The sequence below is a fragment of the Jaculus jaculus genome, chromosome 10 (genome assembly GCF_020740685.1).
Source record: "Jaculus jaculus isolate mJacJac1 chromosome 10, mJacJac1.mat.Y.cur, whole genome shotgun sequence".
NCBI classification, from domain to species: domain Eukaryota; kingdom Metazoa; phylum Chordata; class Mammalia; order Rodentia; family Dipodidae; genus Jaculus; species Jaculus jaculus.
The window spans coordinates 67905859-67930235 of NC_059111.1; the positions used below are offsets into that span (position 1 = coordinate 67905859).

General features: G+C 38.8%; 1 protein-coding gene across 1 annotated transcript in view; it reads right to left on the minus strand.

Annotated features, from left to right (window-relative positions):
- Positions 1–24377, minus strand: part of Col28a1 (collagen type XXVIII alpha 1 chain) — a 176903-nt gene that overhangs the window by 45094 nt on the left and 107432 nt on the right. The window contains exons 26-27 of the mRNA XM_045160618.1: positions 17162–17230; positions 14169–14237 (exon numbers count right to left, since the gene is read on the minus strand). Coding sequence (XP_045016553.1) covers positions 14169–14237; positions 17162–17230 — 138 coding nt within the window. The remainder of the gene's footprint in view (positions 1–14168; positions 14238–17161; positions 17231–24377) is intronic.

Below are 24377 nucleotides of genomic sequence, written 5' to 3' on the forward strand. Positions count from 1 at the left end.
AGGAGAAAATTGTATGATGTGCAACTTACTCTCAATACAACTATTTTTTAAAGCAAAATAAGGCCTTCTAGGATTCCATATCTTCACAGTAATGATCCCAGACTTTGATATACAACAGAAATATCTGTCAAGTTGTTAAAATAAAATTACTGAGCTCTACCATCTGGGTTACTGACTTTTTGGGTCCAGACAGGGCCTAAGAATGTGCATTTCTAACAGATTCCTCCGTAAAATCCTGCTTGAGAACCACTGAGGATCCTGAAGCTCCCAGCTTGCCACAAGACACTTCACAAGCAGGTTTGCTTGCTTCTCTGACTGCTTCTCTTTCATCTTAACTCTCACTCTGATACATCTATTTCTACCTCTCATTCTTTTTGGCTGTGAATTAGATGTCCTTTTATCCCCAGTATCTAGCCTAGTACATGGAAACACTGAATATTTAATTAATATTTTTCAACCAATGATTAACCACAGGCAGATCTGATCACTTTTCTGGATATGCTGTGTGGATTAAAGGAGTAGTATTTATAAAGTCTGGGGAATTCTTTAAATAAAAGTATGATAGAGCTTTATGACTTACACTTACAATAGGTAATCTTCAACTTTAATCATTTATGTTGTAGTAGTTTGAATAAATGTCCCCCAGTAGATGTAGGAGTTTATTAAAGCTTGTAGCTCAGTTCTCCTGGCTATAGGTGGTATCACTGTGGGTGGATCATAGGGTCCACCCCTATTGTGTTACTGGGGGCTGATCTGTTTTCCAACCAAAAATAGGCAGAGTGCTTGAGCTCCGCCTGGGGATCCTGGAGTGTGCTTGCTCTTGGTACTGGTGGTGGTAGTTCTCTTTGCAGGGACCAGTGAAAGAGGGCCAGTGTCTTTCAGCATTATGGAACTTCCCCTGGATCTGTAAGCGTCAACAAATCCTGTTCCTCCCATAAACTGTGCCTGGTTTGGAAGTTCATTCTAGCAATGTGAAACTGACTGTGACATAGGTCATTTCTCTCTCTCACTGCTTCCATCTTAACACAAGAACTATTTCTGACAATTTAGTCAAAGTTCAGAGCAGCCAAGCTTCCTCACACAGGGAAATTTTTCTCTTGATTATTCCTGAAAAACTCTTCTAGATTTTGTTCATAAGCTACTTAATGACTATTGATTTGTTAGCCTTGCTGTGCCACAGAGGCACATATGTGTGAGTAGTCTATTTGAATCTGAGAAAAGCAAATTGTAAAAAGATCCATAGAGCCACAGTCTCCTGTTAAAACATGTTTAAAGAAAATCCATATATAAGCCAAACTAACTCATATTGTTCTTGCATCATGCTCAGCTCAAGGATAAATCAAGAACTTAAAAAAAATAAAAGCTTAATAATAAAAGACACAAATGTTGGGATAATGAAATTGTGTTCCAAAAAATTTTATAAGCTTAAACTCATGTTTAAAATGAAGTAGAAAACCACATCAAAGAATGAGCAGAAACAGAAAATTTTTCAGGCAGGCACATTTCTGTTCTGTGGAATTGAGAAATGTACAGCTTTCGGGATATGCCTTTCAAAACACAGTGAAATAGAAATGTTAATACAAGTATGAGAAAATGTAAGAGGTTCTCCCCAACACTAAGGTAAAGAAATATGTATTAAATTGTAATGAACTATTATAGAGTAAATTATATGTTAATTTGAAGGGAGTCCATACTATATTAATGGACAATTAAAGTGGGTGGAAGAAAACCAAGTTGGAAAAGCAAGGCAGAGCGATTTTTAGAGATTTCTGTGCCATCTACATGTGAATATGCACATCTAGTCTAAGGTAAAGACTCTATGCCAAACTTTAAACCATGATAACCTCGATAGGGTTTGACGGAAGGAGAAAGAAGTTTTACAAGTTTACAAGATAAGTTATATGGATGTAAATCAAGCAAGAATTCTTTCCATATTTCAAAGTAAGAAAGTTTCTTAAATTTGTTACAAATTCATTTGAAACCATGCAGTAAAAGAAGTATGCTTCTATTCCAAAAAATGCCCAGGAAGAATCTAGAAGGTCAGGTACCCTTAAGAATGATGCAGAATTGAGCTGGGCATGGTGGTGCACACCTTTAATCCCAGCACTTGGAAGGCAGAGGTAGGAGGATCACCGTGAGTTCAAGGTCACCCTGACACAACATAGTGAATTCCAGGTCAGCCTGGGCTAGAGGGAGACCCTACCTCGAAAAACAAACAATCAAAAATTTAAATTTGGTTGGTGGTAAGAGAAAAAAAGAAATGGGTCGCTCAGGAGTTCTGAGACTTTAACACTATGTTGTGAAATAAAACTTGTATTTTTTGCCCTGACCTAGAAACCTAGATTCCTAAATGCAGAGGAAGGTTTATCTTTGCAGACCCAAAGCTAAATTACAAGTCTCTTCTTACCAGTCCCGTTCTCCTCTCTCACCTCAGAAAATGGTAACTCCATCCTTTCATTCATTTGGGGAAAAAAAAATAAAATAAAAATCTTAGTCTTCTTTGACTCCTTCTAGACTACAGGCACCTCGTAGTACTACCACCCCTCCTACCCTAGCTAACCCACCCCAACCTTTCATCTGCTCTTTGGCAATAACGTTTATGAGTGTTTACAGTGTGAGAGGTGATTTTATGGGGATGGTCCAAAGTTCTACAGAAACCCAACTGGAGTGTAGGCATAAAAAAACAGGGAACATTTTCCAAGAAAGTGCTATCTAATATTAGCTCTGATACATGAATAAGAGTCAACCTGGTGACATGGCAATCTGAGGGAATCTCTCCAACCAGAGGGAGCAGCTTACATTCAAGCCTGGAGGCTTGGAACATGGCTGTCACAGGGGACTGGAAGGTGCTCAGGATGGCAAGATCTCTGGGAGCTGAGAGACTGAAAGGCTCACAGGAATGGTGCCCAGCTCATATGTGTCTCACTAACTTTTGAGGCTAATCTCTTTGAGTACATGTTAAATACTACATTTTGACTTGTTTCTTGATAAGTAAATTCATGTGTTTTAAGCTGAATTTGGGATAATACACACACACACACACACACACACACACACACACACACACACATCTACTATGGATGAAAGTTAAGTTTATTTCCAAGTGTCCATCATAGTGTTGTTGATGGCCAATAGAAGACAAATACCTCTTCCTTGGACTTTTGCAGAGACATCAGGTAAAGCAAGTGAGACAGTTGTGAACTGCATGCTATACCTGGTCATTTCACTTCTAATGTGTCAGTATTCATTAACCACAGACTGAGCAGAGAGCAAAATGATAGATTCACCTTTCCTTTGTTCTTGCCAACTGTATAACAAAAGCATGCAACCAGGGTACAGATTTTTGCTTTATGTCATAGTTAAGGCATAAATGCAGTCCACTGTCATTCAACAGCCTAAAATTCAGTGGTAGATTTGTAGTCAGATGTGTACATGTAACATTAATTTTCCCAAGATATGTTTTCTATCACACATTTTAGCTCCCATAGATTGGCTATTAGATATAAATCTTCCCTAAGGAGTTGCATTTATGGGAGCTAGGTTTTAAAATACCACTTGTCATTGCCTGGATTCTTACACTAGCCTCCTTGGTGTAATTCGGACCCTGACCATCTATTCTCAGCTTAATATCAGAACTGTTCTTTCAAAAAGGAAGCCAGACCATGTCATACCCAACACTTCCCTTTGCAGGAAAGCCAAAGATCTTACAAGCCTGTGTGGCTACAGGCCCTTGTCCAACCTCACTGCTGTTGCCTCCATGACTGTATTGCTAGCCACACTGGTCCTTCTGTTCTTTGAAAACTCAAAATGCCCTTTCATTACTATCAAACCTTTGCAGAGTACTCCCATCATCCTAGGATGGTCTTTAAAACTTACTCATACCCCTCTGTCTACATTACCTCCTCTCCTTTTCTTGCCATGCCAGTTTTCATCTTCTAACATGCCATGTAACTTCTTTAGTTATTGGGTCTATTGCCAACAGGATTCCATTTCCATAAAGTCCTAAACCTTTACCTCTTCTGTATGATATACCACAAGATCCTAAAATGAGCCTGGAAAACTACATGTATTCAAAATATTTATGGAATTAATTGCTGAAATAAAATTTTTTGTACAGCTATCCATAACTGACTAATGGAGTCAGTGTTCTCAATTATAAACAGGAAGAAGCACTGCTCTTATAACTTGTATGCAAACCAACTTTTCTACCATGCATAATGAAAGCAACTTCCATTTTGAAGAGCATATTAGTATGATTTTTCTTATAACCCTGATGAGAGTATATGTATCATTACATAAGTACATTCATAGCAGAAAAGCATAGCAAAATGATGGTTTGTTCTACAAAATCACCACAATTTTTAGGTCATTTAAGAAGAAAGGAAGGATTGACGTTTCTGGAAGATTAACTTCTTTATAAAATTGGTATAATAATTAAAGGAAACTATTATCATTACATTTCATGTTTCAATACCAGCAAAGACCAGTATGAGAACTTTTAAGAGACTAGTATTCCAATGGATTGAAATTTTATTTTCTGCCTAATAAGCAAGAGACACCATTTAAAAAGCTTAGTATAGGGATGGAGAGATGGCTTAGTGGTTGAGGTACTTGCCTGCAAAGTCAAAGAATCCTGGTTCAACTCCCCAGGACCCACATAAGCCAGATGCACAAGGGGACACATGCATCTGGAGTTCGTTTGCAGTGGCTGAAGGCACTGGCTCACCCATTCTCTCTCTCTGCTTATTTCTGTATCTCTAACTCTCAAATAGATAAATAAAAATAAATTTTATAAAAGCTAAATGCATATACCAACAGAAAAGAATTGTAATGAATGTATTAGTACCACACTCTATAATGTCATCACTACAGATATAAACTTGCCCATTCCCAAGACTTACACTTCTTGGTGAAAACCACAGAGTTGTAAAACTCCAACAGGCAAATAACTCCAGGTGTAATATTTATTTACAATCTGCTAACCAAAGAGGTCCACGGAAAGTAAAACAACATTGTGTGGTGATTGGCTGGTATAGTGACAGGTATTGAAGCATTGCATTTCCTCCACCTTAGCTCCTTAATCTGTTAACAGTAGATTAAACATAGAGAAGAGGAATCTTTAAAGGAGGGTCAATCAATAATTTCCTGCATACATACTCTGATGACGAGTGAACCTACTGAAGATACAGATGACCCAATGTCCTCATGTTTATTTATTATCACACAAGTTCACTGACTTTTTTTTAATTAATTAATTTATTTATTTAAAATTTTTATTAGCATTTTCCATGATTTAAAAAAAATCCCATGGTAATTCCCTCCCCCCCACACACTTTCCCCTTTGAAATTCCATTCTCCATCATCTTACCTCCCCATCACAATCATTGTACTTACATATATACAATATCAACCTATTAAGTACCCTCCTCCCTTCCTTTCTCTTCCCTTTATGTCTCCTTTTTAATTTACTGGCTTCTGCTACTAAGTATTTTCATTCTCACACAGAAGCCCAATCATCTGTAGCTAGGATCCACATATGAGATAGAACATGTGGCGCTTGGCTTTCTGGGCCTGGGTTACCTCACTTAGTATAATCCTTTCCAGGTCCATCCATTTTTCTGCAAATTTCATAACTTCATTTTTCTTTACTGCTGAGTAGAACTCCATTGTATACATATGTACATTGTATACACATAAGTTCATTGACTTTTGAAAATATGTTTATTGATTTATTTGAGAGAAAGAGAATGGGCATACCAGGGCCTCTAGCCACTGCAAACAAACTCCAGATGCATGTACCACCATGTGCATCTGGCTTACATGGCTCCTGGGGAGTCGAACTTAAGTCTTTAGGCTTCACAGGTAAGTGACTTAACTGCCAAGCCATCTCTCCAGCCCTCAGTGACTTTTATCACACTCATTGTGATCCTATTGCTTTGGCATACTAGATAAGCACAAAGAATGCATGCATGAAAGTCAAATCCAGCTCTTTCCAGTAAAGGTCTACCTGGTAGGCCAACCAAGAATCCCTATCTAGAAGACTAAAGTAACTATACAACTCAACACTAGAATCTACAGAACTATTTTACAAGGACCTCTTTAGTGATTTTCAGCATATATGAATGAATCATTTTGGGGATCAAATGGTATAGCTATAGGTGAAGGTCTATCATCCCTAACTATGTAACCTCCATACATTTATCCAAGTACTCATTACTTCGTTCATTCATTCACTGAACAAATATTTATTAAGTACCTACTACATACTCTTTCAGGTGCTAGAGAGTTTGAGAATTGATCAAAGAAAGAAAATTCTTCTTCTCACAAGTTTTACTTTTACTAGGAAAAGACAAATAATAAAACAAGTCAAACAAAGAAGTATTTTCAGATGGTAATGGTGTTATTAAAAACAATAAATTGGGATAACCAAGAATGACATGTAAAGACAAGATGTATGTGGTCAGGCATGGTCTCATTATGGAAGACCTATTTTAGCTAATGCTTACATGCAGAAAATAAGTCATGTCAGGTACCAAGGTAGAAGATACAATAGTGTGAAGTCCCTATAGAAGGGGTGAATGTTCTTGTGAGAAACAGAATGGAAGAATTTGTGTCCTAGTTGTGTTAGCTAGCGATAAACCCAGGTCATTAGGCTACGTAGGCAAGTGCCTTAACCACTGAACTATTGCTCCAGTTATAGAAACCTTTTAAGCAAGGAAGTAATCTAGACTAAATTCTTTTCCTAAACAACTACAACTAAAGAAAAATGTAGGGGACTGGAAAATAGACTAAAAAAAATGCTAATCATCCTGTAGCTCAGAAAGCTGAAGTAGAAAATATGAAAGGATTTCACACCTGTTGATAGGTATGAAAAGGCTTAATTAATTGAAGTTCCAGAAAGATGAGTAAAGGGATAAGGAAGACTGGGTGGGGCAAAAGCAATTTATGAAAACATAAGATAGAGAATTTTCCAGAATTAATAAAAAACAGTCCACAGAATCATGAATTCTAACAAAGCTAAATACATGACAGTGAGATAACAAAACACAAAATGAAAGAGAGAGAGAGAGAGAGATTCTCAAATATCACAGAGAAAACCATAATTATCATCAAAGAAAAGACCAGCAGGTAAATTCTCAAAAGCAATGATGCTGGCCAAATATTTGAGAAAACTCTGCACTGAGAGAAAGAAAAAAAAAAAGAGAAAAAAAAACCCACAACTGTGTTTCTAGATTCTTGGCATGGAGAAAAACATCTTTTAAGAAGATATTAAGAAGAAAATAATATATTTTGAGGCAAACAATAATAGAGAGAAGTTTTTCTAGAAGCCATTTACTAATGAAAATTCTAGGAGATAATTCAGATATATAGAGTGTGGTTTTAATCTGAGATTCAAGATGGACCCAAGACCATAGTAAATAAACAAAATAAATAATATTCATTTATTTAAATAATATGTTAGGGCAAGAGAGATGACTTAGCTGTTAAGATGTTTGTCTGGGAAGCCCAAGGACCCAGATTTGACTCCCTAGAACCCACATAAGCCAGATGCAGAACATGGCACATTGGAGTTCTTTTGCAGTTAGAGGTTCTGGCATGCCCATTCTCTTTCTCTTTCTCTTTCTATATATCTATATGCCTCTTTCTCTCTCAAACAAGTAAATAAAATTAATAATAATAATAATAGGACTGGACAGATGGCTTAGCGGTTAAGCACTTGCCTGTGAAGCCTAAGGATCCCGGTTCGAGGCTTGATTCTCCAGGACCCACATTAGCCAGATGCACAAGGGGGTGCACGTGCCTGGAGTTTGTTTGCAGTGGCTGGAAGCCCTGGTGCACCCATTTTCTCTCTCTCTCTCTCTCTCTCTCTGTACCTCTTTCTCTCTCTGTCACTCTCAAATAAATAAACAAAACTGAGCAAAAAATTAAAAAATAATAATAATAATAATATTTTAGCCAGGTGTGGTGGTGCACGCCTTTAAATCCCAGTATCCAGGAGGCAGAGATCGGAGGATCTCTGTCAAGGCTAGTCTGAGATTACATAGTGAATTTCAGGTCAGCCTGGGCTAGATTGAGACCCTACCTTAAAAAAAAAAAAGTTAATAATAATATTTTCTTTTTTTTTCAAGATAGGGTCTCACTGTAGCCCAGGCTGAGCTGGAATTCTCTATGGAGTCTCAGGGTGGCCTTGAACTCATGGCGATCCTCCTACCTCTGTCCCCCGAGTGCTGGGATTAAAGGCGTGCACCACCACACCCGACTAATAATAATATTTTAATAAAAGTAAATGTATGAGTAAAATGAATATATTTTTAAAAATAAAATACTATATCAAGGAGGTAAAACTTAGGATATACAATAACACTATCAGATCAGGGGACATGGAATTACAGCATTCTAAATTGTGATTATCACCATAAAGTTGGTAATCTTTAGATTTGTTCTTGTTTTTTATTTTTTCAGTAGTGGAGATTGAACCCAGAGCTTTCTACATGCTAGGCAAGTACTCTACCCCAACTTTAGATTTTTACAAGGCAAATTTCACTACCTTACTTAAAAGTTAATATTGAAAAAAGAAGGGGGAAATATGCAACTTTCAAACTAGTAAAGTGGAAAAAACGCAATAGTCAAAAATTAACATCTCGGGCTGGAGAGATGGCTTAGCGGTTAAACGCTTGCCTGTGAAGCCTAAGGATCCTGGTTCGAGGCTCGGTTCCCCAGGTCCCACGTTAGCCAGATGCACAAGGGGGCGCACGCGTCTGGAGTTCGTTTGCAGAGGCTGGAAGCCCTGGCGCGCCCATTCTCTCTCTCTCCCTCTATCTGTCCTTCTCTCTGTGTCTGTCACTCTCAAATAAATAAATTAATTAATTAAAAAAAAATTAACATCTCTTATTTGTCTTTCTTCTCCCTTCTAATTCCTACTCTTTGTCTCAGAAATAGGAAATTTTTGTTCCTGTTTCTCCCCATTTCAGTGTCCTTGTCTCTTTGTTTGGCTTGCCGAGAGCAGGGTCAACATTAGCTTTGTGGTGTGCTGAAACTCATGATTCCCACCACCCACATGAGCTTTCCAAGATGAAGAAAAGGGGAAAAGTTTTTCTGGGCCTATCTTCATGGCCTACCAGGTTGATCCAGAAATATTCAGAAAATGCAACAATAAGTTCTTGGCTTGGCATTCTCTGAGTGACCATGAACCAGTTTTCACTTTATTTCCTCCCACTTCCTTTTTAAAAAAAATTTTTTTTCTGTTTTATTTATTTATTTGAGAGGGACAGAGAGAGAGAATGAGGCCAATAGAGAGAGAGAATGGGCATGCCAGGGCTTCCAGCCACTGCAAACGAACTCCAGGCGCGTGCACCCTCTTGTGCATCTGGCTAACGTGGGTCCTGGGGAATCAAGCCTAGAACTGGGGTCCTTAGGCTTCACAGGCAAGCGCTTAACCGCTAAGCCATCTCTCCAGCCCTCCTCCCACTTCTTTTTTTTTTTTTAATTTTTTTTTAAGTTTATTTATTTATTTGAGAGCGACAGACACAGAGAGAAAGACAGATCGAGGGAGAGAGAGAGAATGGGCGCGCCAGGGCTTCCAGCCTCTGCAAACGAACTCCAGACGCGTGCGCCCCCTTGTGCATCTGGCTAACGTGGGACCTGGGGAACCGAGCCTCGAACCGGGATCCTTAGGCTTCACAGGCAAGTGCTTAACCGCTAAGCCATCTCTCCAGCCCCCTCCTCCCACTTCTTATACTGGATGAGAAGTCTTATCTAGAAAGGTGCTGGTAGTGGAAAGTCCACAATTGTAAGGTTCTCATGATGTTTGTGGACTCCTTGCTGACTGATCAAAGAGGATTGCAGCTCACCTGAAAAGGATTTGCTAAACTTCTGAATGTGTGACATGTGGGGGAAGAGGGGTGATATTACAGCCTAACCCAAGGCAGTCACACACATCAGCTGGATCCTGCTATAATTTCTAATCTAGTACATGCCTCAAAGGTACTAAGTGTATTTAGAGGAAAGTAACTGCTTTTCGTACTGCTGTCTCTTAAAAATGGTACATTATCAAGGAAAGAGGCCTTACATGTATCTCACACCTTCAAGTGTCATATTTTTTAATTTCAAAATATAAATTAAAATTTTGAGTGACATTTACTTCTTAAAGGTTCAAACTAAATCATTTCTCCTCCCTGAAACCTGCCCTGAGTTAATCATTGCCCATCATATGACTACCTCAGGGAGGCTTGTGGAAGGGTTGCTCTGAGTGACCTTGGGAGTAGTACTTAATATTGCCGTGTGTCAGTTTCCTACCTCATCAAATGGTGAGACTTAAATGCAGAGGTTCATAGAATTTACAGAGCATACTATGGCCCTCACTATCTCCAGGAGCTCTGGGCAGTAAAAGTACCTTTTACTTTGCCAAAAGGGGAAGGGGAAACTATACACTGGTAAATCACATCTGAACAGCCGTTGACAGTGAGAGAAAGGAAGAATGCCTTCTATAAATTTTTCACAATGAAATTCATGGGCTATAAAGACAGAAGCAGCAGTTAAAAGTAATTTATCCATGACTTTCACTCAACTTTGTTTAGTATGTGGACTACTTGTCACAAAAATGAAAAGGAATAAGTATATAGTGACTATGTATCTTTACATATTAGGCAGATAGGAGTGGATAGGTAGGAGGACAGGAGACAGGAAGAAGTGAAGAGAAAAGGAGTAGTTTAAAGTGACTTACTGTATTTACAAATTATGGGCTATTATATATGTATTGTAGCATGATGTGTTCTTTTAATGTGTAACTGCTCAAGCAAAATATTTGATTTTCTAGTTTTTGACAATTTTAAGTCCTCCCCCTATTTTTACATTCGGCATGAGCACACAGCATTGGACAATGTCTTACCTTCATGACCAAATCAGTAATTGTTTTAAGGTTACCTCTGATGTTGGGATAGCCTATGAAACCCTAGGATAAGGGACATATTAACCAAAGAAGAACCATCCTTTGTCCTTGTTGGCTTGAAAGAATAAAAAGAAAATGAATGTGTAGATAAGTGAGAAACCCAAATGGTTCCAGAGTCAATCCCACTCAATAACACCAGCAGTCCTTGGTGTAAGCAACCTGTATTACACACTTAACATTTAGGAGCCTGATTTGTTACCCACATAATTGTTTTCCATTTGGTTAAAAATGTACTGGAGGTATGAAGGGGTGGGATGTCCTCAATGTGGAAACAAGGTCTGTGAACTCTAACTGTACGCATTAACTGGGAGCCCTGCCTCCTCCTCCACAGCCATTTTAGAGCAAGTATAATTTCCGAACACTGAATTGTGTAAACACTGAAACTTTGCTTGATATTTTTGTTTTTTGTTTGTGACATGGTCTCACCATGTAGCCTAGGCTACTCTCAAACTCATAATTCTCCTGCTTCAATCTCCTAAGTGCTGGGACTAGAGGTATGCACCACCAGGCAAAGCTTCTGTGAGTTTGACTTCTCCTTTTATGTAGAGGAAACAAAAAGTGAATGTGAAAAATAACAATAAGGGATAAGTATCATAAGTTATTCCAAAGATAAGTACACACACACACACACCCCATACTGTGCCATTAACTACATTAATTACCATTTCTACTTAATTTCCAAGGTGGATGCAAACTGAAAGCAAATGATGGTACTATCACCAATCCTCGTGTGTCTTCTTCCTTTTATGCTATCTGCTTACAGTCAAGAGAAAGAAATAAAGCTTTTAAGTTCAAATACCAGAAAGTTCTAATATTGAAAAGTATATATATATATATATATATATATATATATATATATATATATATATATATATATGTTTTGCTTCCTGTCCATATGGGCTGGCTGAGTTTAAAGACTAAAATAACTGCTCAATTTCAATATTCCCTATCCTCTCTTCTGTTATTTGCAGCAGTATATATATCAGCCCTACCCCTGACTCTATAAATAAGATTCTTTTTTCCCTTTGTCAGGTTTTATAAATCATTTCTTTTTAGCCTTTTAGTATGACTGTTTTCTATGCTATCATAGATTCACTCTAACCACAAATATAGTCATGTGAATTCTGGAAAAACTCTCAAGCTAATCACATAGCAGGTAAGAGCCAAATGGAAGATGGATAGGCTCAGAATGTGATTCCCATTACAGAATCCTGGAAAACTTAAGCATTAGCTATGTGTGTGTGTATGTATGTGTATATATATATATATATATATATATATATATATATATATATATATATATATATATATAATATTTTTTGGTGAAGGGATACTAGGATCAGCCTGATTCACTTAAAAAACAGCATAAAGAGCTGGGTGTGGTGGTGCATACCTTTAATCATAGCACTTGGGAGGCAGAGGTAGGAGGATCGCCATGAGTTCAAGACCACCCTGAGACTACATAGTGAATTCCAGGTTAGTCTGTGCTAGAGTGAGACCCTACCTAGGAAAAAAAGCATAAAAGTTATAGTAACTATTATTTAAGTCCTCTTAAATACATATGAAATGACCTGAGCCTTATAAACTGAGCCCAGGATCTGATAGAAGTCTGGGTTCTATCCTGAATGAGAGACATCTAGCAGGAGCAATCATTCATTTTCTACGTATTGCCATACTGGGCCCGACAAGCTGGGCGACCCATCCCAAGGCTGCTAGCCTCACAAATGCCCTATGACTCCAACCTCTGATTTACCACATAAAACTGATGATTGCCTTCTCTCTATCTCCTGACATTGAGTTATTTCTGACAGATATTGCCCATCCTCTGATGCGTGTCATGTCTCCACAACCTCTGAAACATAACTCTTCTACCAAATGTCAAGCATCCATCCTTCTCTGGCCCTGGCAATGCCACAGACATAAATGGTCACTTTTTTTGCTTCTCCCTGTTCTACCTATCCTTAAGCTTCCTCATCTCTTTGATGAGTACAGAGCCTGTCTCCCCAGACAACTTCTGAATCACCTATGGATACTCCTCATACTATTTAACAGAAGCAAGATTTAACAAGATTCTCATATTGACTTCTGTATAATAAAATGAGGGCTGGAGAGATGGCTTAGCGGTTAAGTGCTTGCCTGTGAAGCCTAAGGACCCCAGTTCGAGGCTCGGTTCCCAGGTCCCACATTAGCCAGATGCACAAGGGGGCGCACGCGTCTGGAGTTCGTTTGCAGTGGCTGGAGGCCCTGGCGCACCCATTCTCTCTCTCTCTCCCTCTATCTGTCTTTCTCTCTATGTCCGTCACTCTCAAATAAATAAATAACAAATGAACAAAAAAATTAAAAAATATATTAAAAAAAATAAGCAATGATGCTGAAAGCACTTGTAAGCCTGGGTACTGAAATTACCACAGAGACTACCCTTGTTTTATTTTTCTCTAGAAGTACTAACAGGCTTCAGAGCAAGCAGTAACTTTAAATTTTCTATCTAACCCAGAAAATAGCTACAGTATGGGTGATGGTCACTGGCAGCCCTTCATCAAACCTCTGGTTCTTATGAGACATTGGAGACCCTGAAAACCCTACTGTATTAGAAATGCTTATTGCTAATGATAAGAAAAAGCAGAAAAAAAGCTGGACATAAACTCCAATAACAAAGACCCAGGGCTAGAGAAGTGGCCATCTCTCTGGCTGCCCAGAAGAATGACCTGGAAAGCTTAGAAAGTTCTCGAGCTTTACCCCAGACATTGAGATTTCAGTCCTCCGATGTTATACTACCAATATTATTCAAAGAGTTCCCAGGCTCCCAGTGCAAGCTAGGGCTGAAAAGCCTTCTGCTATGCCCTGCACCCCCCCCCCAACCATGCCCCACTCCCAGGGCTATGAGGAAGGCTTCAGGTGAGAAAGGGAGAGAGAGATCAGAATACAGCTGAGCATGAAGCCTCTAATCAGCTCCAAATCAGCATGGAAAACAACAAACCACAGGGCCATTCAAGTGTTTACCAAGAAATTTATGTAACATTTAGTGTTCATGAGATTATTTTACTTATACCATCTCCACATCTCTGGATGATATTTCTAAATCGTGGACACAATTCTAACAACTAAGCTCACATTAAATCTCTATTTTGTAATAACACCACATGTTCTATTTTGCACATCCTCTTCTCCCCCTCCTCCTACCAACTGGAAAGATGATTTCAGCACAATCACATTCACTTACTTTAATTCCTTGTGATCCATAGCCTGGAGGGCCAGGGGGGCCAGGCAAGCCTTTTTGCCCAATATCACCCTGAGGGAAGATGGGGAGAAATTGTAAACAACATATAGGAGGATTAAGGGCACAAAAATGTGCATATTACTGCTCTGGACTTAGTTTTTTACTTTAAGCAAATTGGGATCTTTTTGCCATAAGCTATTTCATATTTTATTTAAAGCAATGTTTTTCTGAATATTTTCAGCAACTTGAACTGCTTGAAAACAAAATTTGACATATATAATTCAAATATAAATGAAGAGAAAAGTCAGGGCTACTTGGAGGAAGCAGAACGTTAGGACAGCAGCTTCTGCTCCCCAAATCTAGACATCCCACCATCAGGCTACCCACCAAGCCCCTAAATCACTTGTGCTGGATTCTATGTGCTATACAGCCTATGACATGTTGCTCCCATTTACTATGGAGAACTGATTCACAGTTAATGAATCAGTAAACATAGATGAGAACTTGAGCTAGAATTATTAAGAAAATATGATACAATAAGCGGGTAAAACACTTCTGACTGTGTACTCATACAATGATCCTAGAGAAATTATTTACTCAGATTTACTGAGGTGGAATCAGGTTGGAGAACAGTAAGTGCCATAAGACAGAATTCTCAAGGGCACCTTAAGGCAGTTATGTGGTCCTCGATGACAGAAATATATTCTGAGAAAGGCATGGGCAGTTGTTTCATGATATAAATATCATAGGATATATTAACATGAACTATGATATTGTGACATCAGCAAGTGGTATAACCTTCACACAGGCAGTATGACATGACAGAAATGTTGCTACCTGGGACAAGGCAGTATGAAAAAGCTCTAAGGCATCTCTATCACTAGAGAAAGTAACTTATTTTTTTGTAAATCCTAAAAGTTCCTAAATTAACACTGAACACAATGAACTTTGAGAAATTGTGGGTTATGTTATTGTGTAGGTCAGTTTTTTCTTGCCACTGTGAAAGAAGCTTTATTTTTCTCCTGATTATAAGAATACTTGCTCATTACACACATATTTGAAAACTAAAAGCAAAATTGACTCTGAAGAAAAAATGTAGACCCACCTCCCAATTACTCAGAGATAATGCTTAGGTCTACATCTATGTAAAGTGATTTATAAGGTTCAAAAATATCCCAGTGCTCAAATGGAATTTAAAGACAAAATAAGGATATAAGCTGAGTCTGGTCATTCTATTATTTTCAATAAAACCTTTAGCTTATGAAGGTTTTCCCCTGTGTCTCAAATGCTGGGGTTCAGATTCACTTCTGTGCATCTAGGATGTGACTAGAATAATTTAAAAGGTGTATTTAGGATGGGTAAATTGTTGATGCCTGCTTCCCTATGAACCTACCTATGTCTTTACAATATTTGCTGAAATAATCAAAAGTGTACTTTTTGTGCTGGGGAGATGGCTTAGCAGTTAAGGCACTTTGCCTGCAAAACAAAAGACCCAGATTCAATTCGCCGGACCCACATAAGCTATCATGCACAAGGGTACACACATGTCTAGAGTTTGTTTGCAGCAACTGGAGGCCCTGGCATACTTATTCTCTCTGTCTCCCCCATTTCTCTTTCTCTAATAAATAAAAATATATTTTTTGATAAATGATTTAATAATTGAGACAGTTCTCACATTCAGCACTGTTGATATTTTGAGCCCAGTGATGTTTTCTGTTCATTGTGGGCTAATAGCATCCTTGGCCTCTATATGAAACTACTAAAGTCTGCCACAGTGGGTCAAGGAGGAGGGCAAGAATGTCCCTCGCTGAGAATTCCTGGATTACAGGAATAAGAGGAGACCAAGCACCAAACTAGAGGAGACAAGAGACAAATACATAGAAATCAGGGCAAAAAGAGCTCAAAAAACGCCCCTCTGGATGTCAGCAATAAGTCTCCACCTTTGCACCACAGTGCAGACAGAGCAGTAGGAGGCAGATTGTGCAGTGCATACATTAGCCAGGGACTTTTAAGGCCATCTGGGGTAGCTCTGGCCAAAGCAAGGATGTCATGTTTGACTTTGATCATATATTGCTATGTAGCTCACACTGGCCTCAAACTCCTGCCTCTGCCTCCATTTATGCCCAGCTAAGATGTGCTTCTTGATGACCTCACAACCTCCAAGACACACTTATATTAACTTCCTAATTTCTTTTGGGGGAGGAAATGGCTTTAAAATTGTAAAGACACTGAACTTCACATGATATGGAAAAAAACTTTACAGCAGTAATAAAGTAAAATAAAAATTAGGGGCTGGAGAGATGGCTTAGCGGTTAAGCACTTGCCTGTGAAGCCTAAGGACCCCGGTTCGAGGCTCGGTTCCCCAGGTCCCACGTTAGCCAGATGCACAAGGGGGCGCACGCGTCTGGAGTTCGTTTGCAGAGGCTGGAAGCCCTGGTGTGCCCATTCTCTCTCTCTCCCTCTATCTGTCTTTCTCTCTATGTCTGTTGCTCTCAAATAAATAAATAAATAAATGAACAAAAAAAAAATTAAAAAATAAGTGAATAAAATAAAAATTAGTCAACAACAAAGCAGATGTATTATGAAGTTATTCTTTTCTAGGTAATGATCGTATAGGTTGATTGCCCCTTCTCAGAAATTCATGGGCCCAGAAGTGCTTAGATTTGGGGATTTTTTTTTTTTCAGATTTTGCAGTATTTGTCTGTATCTAATGAGATCTTTTGGGGATAGGATCCAAATCTAAACACAAAATTAATTTATGTTTCACACACACCTTCTACAGTAGCCTGAAGGTAATTTTAGACAGTGTTTTTAGTGAACCTGGGTTTAGACTGCCATGTGTCACATAAATTCAGGTGTGGAACTTTCCACTTGAAGCTTTATATTGGTGCTCAAAAGTTTTGAAATTTAGAATATTCCTTATTTTGGATTCTGAGATTAAAGATGTTCTCAGACTATACCTGACCCTCACCCAGAGCAGAGTCCTGAGAACGCACCTTTGGCCCTTGGATTCCTATGCCCCGTGGCCCAGAAGGACCCGGAGGGCCTCTAACCCCAGGTTCTCCCTGAAAAGAAACAATAAACGAAAAGTTATTGATTAATAAGAAAAAGTGGAGGTGGCCATGCAACTACAGCAGGAGGCTCTGGAGGCTGATGTTGATGGGACTCCATCTTGCAAAGCTGTGGAATCCAAGACTTCCCTTGACAAAGCTGGGAGGTCTTTCAGGAACATCCTAGAATGCCTGCTGCCTGACAGTCTGCATTACTGCTATCTCTTTCTTGAAACTTTTGGAATTATAATAAGTATTCTGTTGCTTATTTTTGCTTTCATTTTTCCCCTTCTCAGTAGTCATAGGGGAATCCAATTCAGATGTGTTTATAGTCACCAATGATTAAACAGGAAAAGAATGTTTCTACAGATTACTCAGGCTGTAATGTTTAAACAGGTAAACAGATTGTGGATACTGAAACAATGACTACTTTAAATGTACAAAGTTACTCAACATCACAAATGTATATTTCACCTAAGGAGACATGTTCCTTGCAATGCTACATGCCTTACCAATTGTTCCCAAGAAACATTACTTATAAGAAATTCTTGTTGTCAAGATGATTACAGGAATTAATAGGCACATTTTCTGAACCTACAGATGACTTACTAGTAAAGGATCCTGAAATGCTAAAGAGCAAAAGTAAACATCTTTCAAATAATCAGGCTGGGCCCACACAAGGAAGTAAAACAGTGTATGTAACTTTCAAAATTAAGAATAGAGTTTGGTGAGATCCTAAAGGAAAGAAATCAATGCAAAACACTGGTTGGATTATCATATACAGGGGCATATATCAATGGAGTAAGGATGGTCTGGAAAGATGGGAAAAGAGTTAAATATCAAAATCTTCCTTTTATAGATAGACTTACAAGATCAGTACCGAAGTATAAAATGGAGCAACAAAGAAAGGTCATAGAGACAATTAAATCAGTACTGGATTAGAAATAGAGAAACATTCTGTTATTTAGACCACAAGATAATATTATATAGAGAGTGGCTAACACAGCCCTTACTGAGGTCAAAAAATGTCTATCAACTTATAACGACAAGAGCTATCTGCCTGGGCTCTTGGCTAGTTTCCATGAGCCTGGGTAAGATACTAACCAGATTGCAATTCTTGTTGAAGATGTTATCAAAATGTCTATGGTTCAGGAGGTTCATGACTTAAGCAGAAGCAGGCGAATCCAACGGAAAAAAGGAATATTCTGCAATGTTTTGTAGAGAATAGAAGCTACATGAATAAGTTGCTATGTCTTGCTTGCAAAAAAATATAATGTATAAATAAAGAAGCAGAGTTTTTTTCTGTGTCCAGTGTGCTTCACCTGAACCACTGGTCCAAATTATTTCCTCACAATGCCAACTCCACACTTCCCATTTGAGTTCCACAACCCCGCTGAAGCTGTACCTTGGCAAAAAAGGAAAACCTTACAGCATAAATATCTCATACAAAATACACATGATCAAACAAATGTAGAGACTATGTGAGAGCTAGACCCAAAAATTAGTAGCAGAAGCCCATAAGCTTGAAAAAGGCTATAAGGGAGGGAGGAGAAGGAAGGGCTTTAGGGGATAGTATTGTATATATGTAAGTAGAGGAACAGATTTATAGGGAGGGGAAAGGCCTAAGCACAGTCAAGAGAAAAGATTGTTTAAAAGAAGGGTAGGGGGGAGTGTAAAACAAAATTCAAGATATACTGAATAAGACATATGAAAATCTACTTTCTTGAATAATGGCACATCCAGAAGCCATAGATTGTTACTAGAAAACTTAAAGTGCCAGAGATGGGACACCTTCCAGTGAGTTGTTGGCCAGGGAGGTCCCTCTTGCCCCCAAAACATTTCAGGCTATTGCCAAGGCCCTTGGTTTTCCATGAGAAAGAGATAGTAAGACCCTATTGCTGAAGACTTCACATGCCTGAACAGCAAAGTCACTGAGAAATCAAGCTAGTGCTGAGCAGAAAACCTTCTCTCTGTAAACCAGCCAACTTAAAGATGGAAAAAGCTGCACTGTATATAGCCTTATGGGAGACAGAAGTCATCAGTGGTGAAAACAGTGGACACTAGAAGCCTCAAGTTTGGCCAGACAGGCCAAATGAATGAACATGTGCAATAGTGGCATGTCTGCTCTGGGGAAAACCAACTGCTCTCTAATTGGACTGAAGGCCCACTCTATGGGAGGGAATACATGTTTGGTACTGTAAACCTAATCAAAAGTCTATGGCAGGGGAGGTAATGAGCCTTAGGTGTAACAGTCTACTCTGGTCTGGATAAATGTATATATTACTCTCACCAAATTGCCCTGAATGCACTACACTTAATGTTCATATTCATATATTAATGCTACTCTCACTTCTTCTTAGAGAAGCTTCTCTTTTCAGTTGGCAATCACCCCTAGGATGACCCAAAAGTCAACGTAGTGCTGAGGAGAAGGGACGGAGGAGTGTCCAGAACTGAAACATCTCACACCCACCAAGGCTCAGGCTCCATTGCAGAAGAGGCAGCAGAAAGAATGTAAGAGCCAAAGGAAGGGTACCTCTCCTTATATACAATTGTCCAAACAGAAATTGACTTCGATATTCAAGATCTCACAGTACATATCAACACCTACACAAGACCCTCATAATAGGAGAAAAAGATGATGACATGAAATAAAAAGAGAGACTAGTGCAGAAAGTAAGGAGATATGACAGTAACCAGAATTACAAAGGGGAAAGCAGGGGAGGGAGGGAAATACCATGGTTTGTTATATGTAGGTATAGAAATTGTCAATGACATATATATATATTTAAAAAGTGTATTTTAAAACTGAAATTCCCTTGAAGTTGACTAAGTTATTAGTTGAGTCTTGAGTCTTTTTCTCTTAAATCATTGGCCTGTTTGTACATTGTATATTACCTCTTTAATTTCTTGTGCCACTTAATCTTTAAAGATTCTATTTCAAATCAATTAAGTTAATTAACTTGCTGGAAACATTAATATACACTGTTTTCAGAGCTTGCTATTTTCTATAATTTGGGGAAAAGTAATTATTACAATTATGAAAAGAGGAGAAAAAAACAGAATAAAAAGTAGCAATGGAGAGATTTAACCACCCATGGAACTAGTTGCTGTTAGTGTTTTAGCAACAAAGATGTTATTTTGACTTGGAGATTAGCTCTATATTTGTTACAGTACAGTGATTGTGATGAGTGAGTAAATTCTGTAAAGACTTTTCTCCAAGGGTGGAGATTCCAGAACAGGCAACTAATACCAGAAAGATGGCAAGGCCTGAAGAAGTTATGTGAAACTCCCTGGTTACCCTTCCCTGAAGATGACCTATAAAAACCTCTTCATTAGTCACCTTTTGTATACACAAGAACATGTTAGCAATGCTCATAGGTGTTATTTGGTATAATTCACAACAATCTTGCATTACAATGCTGAGTAGTTAACCTAAATAAATCCGCAGAATCTCAGTTCCTCATTAGATATACAGAAAATAATATCTAAATTTCTTAAGGATAGGAGTGAAGTGAGACAGAGCTTCACAAGGCCTAGTATAGAGTTGACACTTGGTGAATGTCTACTCACCACACAGTCACTTTAATTAAAGAGGAAACTAAAGATTGTCCAAGTTTGCCCAGGTATTAAGAGGCTAGGCTTGGCAGAAGTAGAGAGGCAGTACATCTCTGAATAGCTATTACAGTTCATTTGGAAAACAGTTTGGCAATTTCTTCAGATGTTCAGCATATACTTACCACCTGACCCAGTAATTTCATTGTTAGTCAAACATCCAAGGAGAATAAAAGCACAAGCCCAGTGTCCCATGGCACTATTTAGAATAACTCAAAACCAGAAGCAATAGAGTGCCCATTCACCCAGTGAATGAATAAACAACAAACTACAGATTCATGTTCTAATATTGAAAGCCTCAAAACCTATCAACAAGATAAGAATATGTAGCTGACTCCAGGCAAGATATGAACGACCCCTCCCAAATCAGCTAGGATCCAGGCAAAACCACAGAGGAACTGTCGAGATGAGCAAGAGTGTTGTTTACAGGGTGAGCTTGATAACCTGCATCAGGGTGATGGAAATAGACACTGAGGAGACTCAAATCACACCAAAGCAGAAATCCAGAAGCTGCCGAGAGCACAACACTAAAGTAAACTTACAATACACCCACCACAGCTCAAGGAATTTTATGGAACAGGGGGCAGAAAGATTATAAGAGCCACAGAGTGAAAGAGATTATGCAGATGTGGTAAAAGGGGAACCATTCTATATTGATGGTGGGAATGAAATCTGGTACAGCCATTGTGGAAATCAGTGTGGAAGTCCTTGAGATAGCTAAAAATAGATTTTCCATATGATCCAGCTTTAGCTCTCCTAGGCATATATCCTAATGACTCTTCTCACTACCTTAGAGATACTTGAACAACAATGTTTATTGCAACTCTATTCACAATAGCTAGTAAATAGAACCAGCCTAGATGGCCATCTACAGATGAATGGATAGTAAAGATTTGGTACATTTACACAATTCAGCAGTAAAGAAAAATGAAATTATTGAGTTTGTAGGGAAATGGATGGATCTGGAAAGGATTATGCTAAGTGAGGTAACCCATACCCAGAATGCCAAACTTTGCATGTTCTCCATCATATGTGGATCCTAGGTACAAATGTGTAGACTTGTGTGTGATCTGGAGTCAAAAATCAGTAGCAGAGGCCCATATGCTAGAAAAAGGCTATAAGGGAGGAAGGAGAGGGAAGGTCTTAAGGGTGTGGTTTTGTATATATGTAAGTAGAAGAACAGGTTACAGGGAGGGGAAAAGCCTAAGCAAGGTCAGGAGAAAAGATTGTTGAAAAGAAAGTTGGGGGAGAGTCAATCAAAATTCAAGATATTCTGAATAAGACATATGAAAATCTACTTCCTTGAATAAAGGCACATCCAGAAGCCATAGATTGTTACTAGAAAACTTAAAGTGCCAGAGATGGGACACCTTCCAGTGAGTTGTTGGCCAGGGAAGTCCCTCTTGCCTCCAAAACATTTCCGCCTATTGCCAAGGTCCTTGGTTTCCCATGAGTAAGAGATAGTAAGACCCTATTGCTGAAGATTTCACATGCCTGAACAGCAAAGTCACTGAGAAATCAAGCTAGTGCTGAGCAGAAAACCTTCTCCCTGTATCCCAGTCAACTTAAAGATGGAAAAAAGCTACACCGTATATAGCCTTATGGGAGATAGAAGTCATCAGCGGTAAAAACAGTGGACACTAGAAGCCTCAAGTTTGGCCAGACAGGCCAAATGAATGAACATGTGCAATAGTGGCATGTCTGCTCTGGGGAAAACCAACTGCTCTCTAATTGGACTGAAGGCTCACTCTATGTGAGGGAATACATGCCTGGTACTACTAAAATCAAAAGCCTATGGCTGGCTAAGTCATGAGCCTTATGGATATAAAGCCTGCTCTTTTCTGGATAAATGCATATATGACTCTCACCAAATTGCCCTGAATGCACTATACTTAATGTTTATATTCATATATTAATGCTACTCCCACTTCTGGTTAAAGAAGCTTCTCTTTTCAGATGGCAATCACCCCTAGGATGACCCAAAAGTCAACATAGTGCTGAGGAGAAGGGACGGAGGAGTGTCCAGCACTGAAACATCTCATACTCTCCAAGGCTCAGGGGCCATTGCAGAAGAGGTGGCAGAAAGAATGTAAGAGCCAAGGAAGGGTACCACTCCTTATACATACCACAGTCTGCACAGAAATTGGCCTTGATATCTAAAATCTCACAGTGCCTATCAATACCTACACAAGATCCTCATAATAGGAGAAAAAGATAATGCCATCAAATTTAAAAAGAGACTAATAGAGAGTGAGGGGATATGACAGAGAACAGAATTATGAAGGGGAATGTGGGGAGGGGATGGAAATACCATGGTTTGTTGTCTGTAAGTATAGAAGTTAATAAAAATTTATATATTTAAAAAATAAATAAATATAGATAAATAAATAAATCAGTGTGTTGAGCTTGCCTCAAAAAAAAACAAAAACGAAAGAAATACAGAATTGAGGTAACTTTTACAGCTCTCTTTTTTACTGACAATTCTTTCCCTCTACCCTCATGATTGTATACTTTTCTTTTGCTGATAGGCCACTGGTGCTGTCAGGATTCCAGGCTCCCAGCTCCATGGCTTTCACTTAGAACCTGTCTGCTTCTGACAGGTACTAATTACTGCTTGAATGTCTCTTTCCTAGTGACTGCCAGCCCTGAGAGACTCCAAGTTCCTCTCATCTTTAAGGATAAGTGTCACATCAAGAGCCACAAGCAGAGAACATTAATTCCCTGAATCATGAACATTTCTATGATCTCTTTTTTCTTGAGAAGTTTTGAAGTGTCTTCAGTGGAGAGTCCATATGTTTCCCCCAGTGAAGGTCTCCTATGGCTCCTGACTGAACTACACACTTTGCTCAAAAGAAATAGCTTTTTTACCTTTTCTATGTATTTTGAGAGCCTCTCAGCAAAATACAAAGAAACATAGTTAAATATATTTTACATAGAATCACTAAGTTCTTGTCAAAAACATTCTTCTTGAGCAGAAGAGATGGCTTAGCAGTTAAGGCACTTGCCTGCAAAGCCAAAAGACCCAGTTCAATTCCCTAGGACTCATGTAAGGCACATGCGCAAGGTGGCATTTGCATCTGGAGTTTGTAGCAGCTGAAGGCCCTGGCACTCTTTCTCTCTCTCAAACTAAATAAGTAAATAATGTTTTTTTTTTTTTTTAAAAAAAAAGATTTAAAGGGCTGGAGTGATGGCTTAGCAATTAAGATGCTTGCCTGGAAAGCCTAAGGAGCCATGTTCTACTCTCCAGATCCCATGTAATACACCAGATGCACAAAGGTGAGGCAAGCGCAAGGTTGCATGTGCCCACCAGGTGCTGCAATCACCTGGAGTTCAATGTCAGTGGCTGAGGGTGTGGTGCCCCACTTCTCCCTCTCTCTGAAAAAATTTTTTAAAAGATGTAAAAAATACTTTCTTCTTCACCCAACTCCATCTCAGATATAGCATCTTCTCCTGGATCTCTGTTCATACCCACTATTCCATATGTGGTAAAGAGATTAGAAGGACATTTCTGGTTACCAAGCTCCTCCTGCAGAGTATACCACTGCATCTG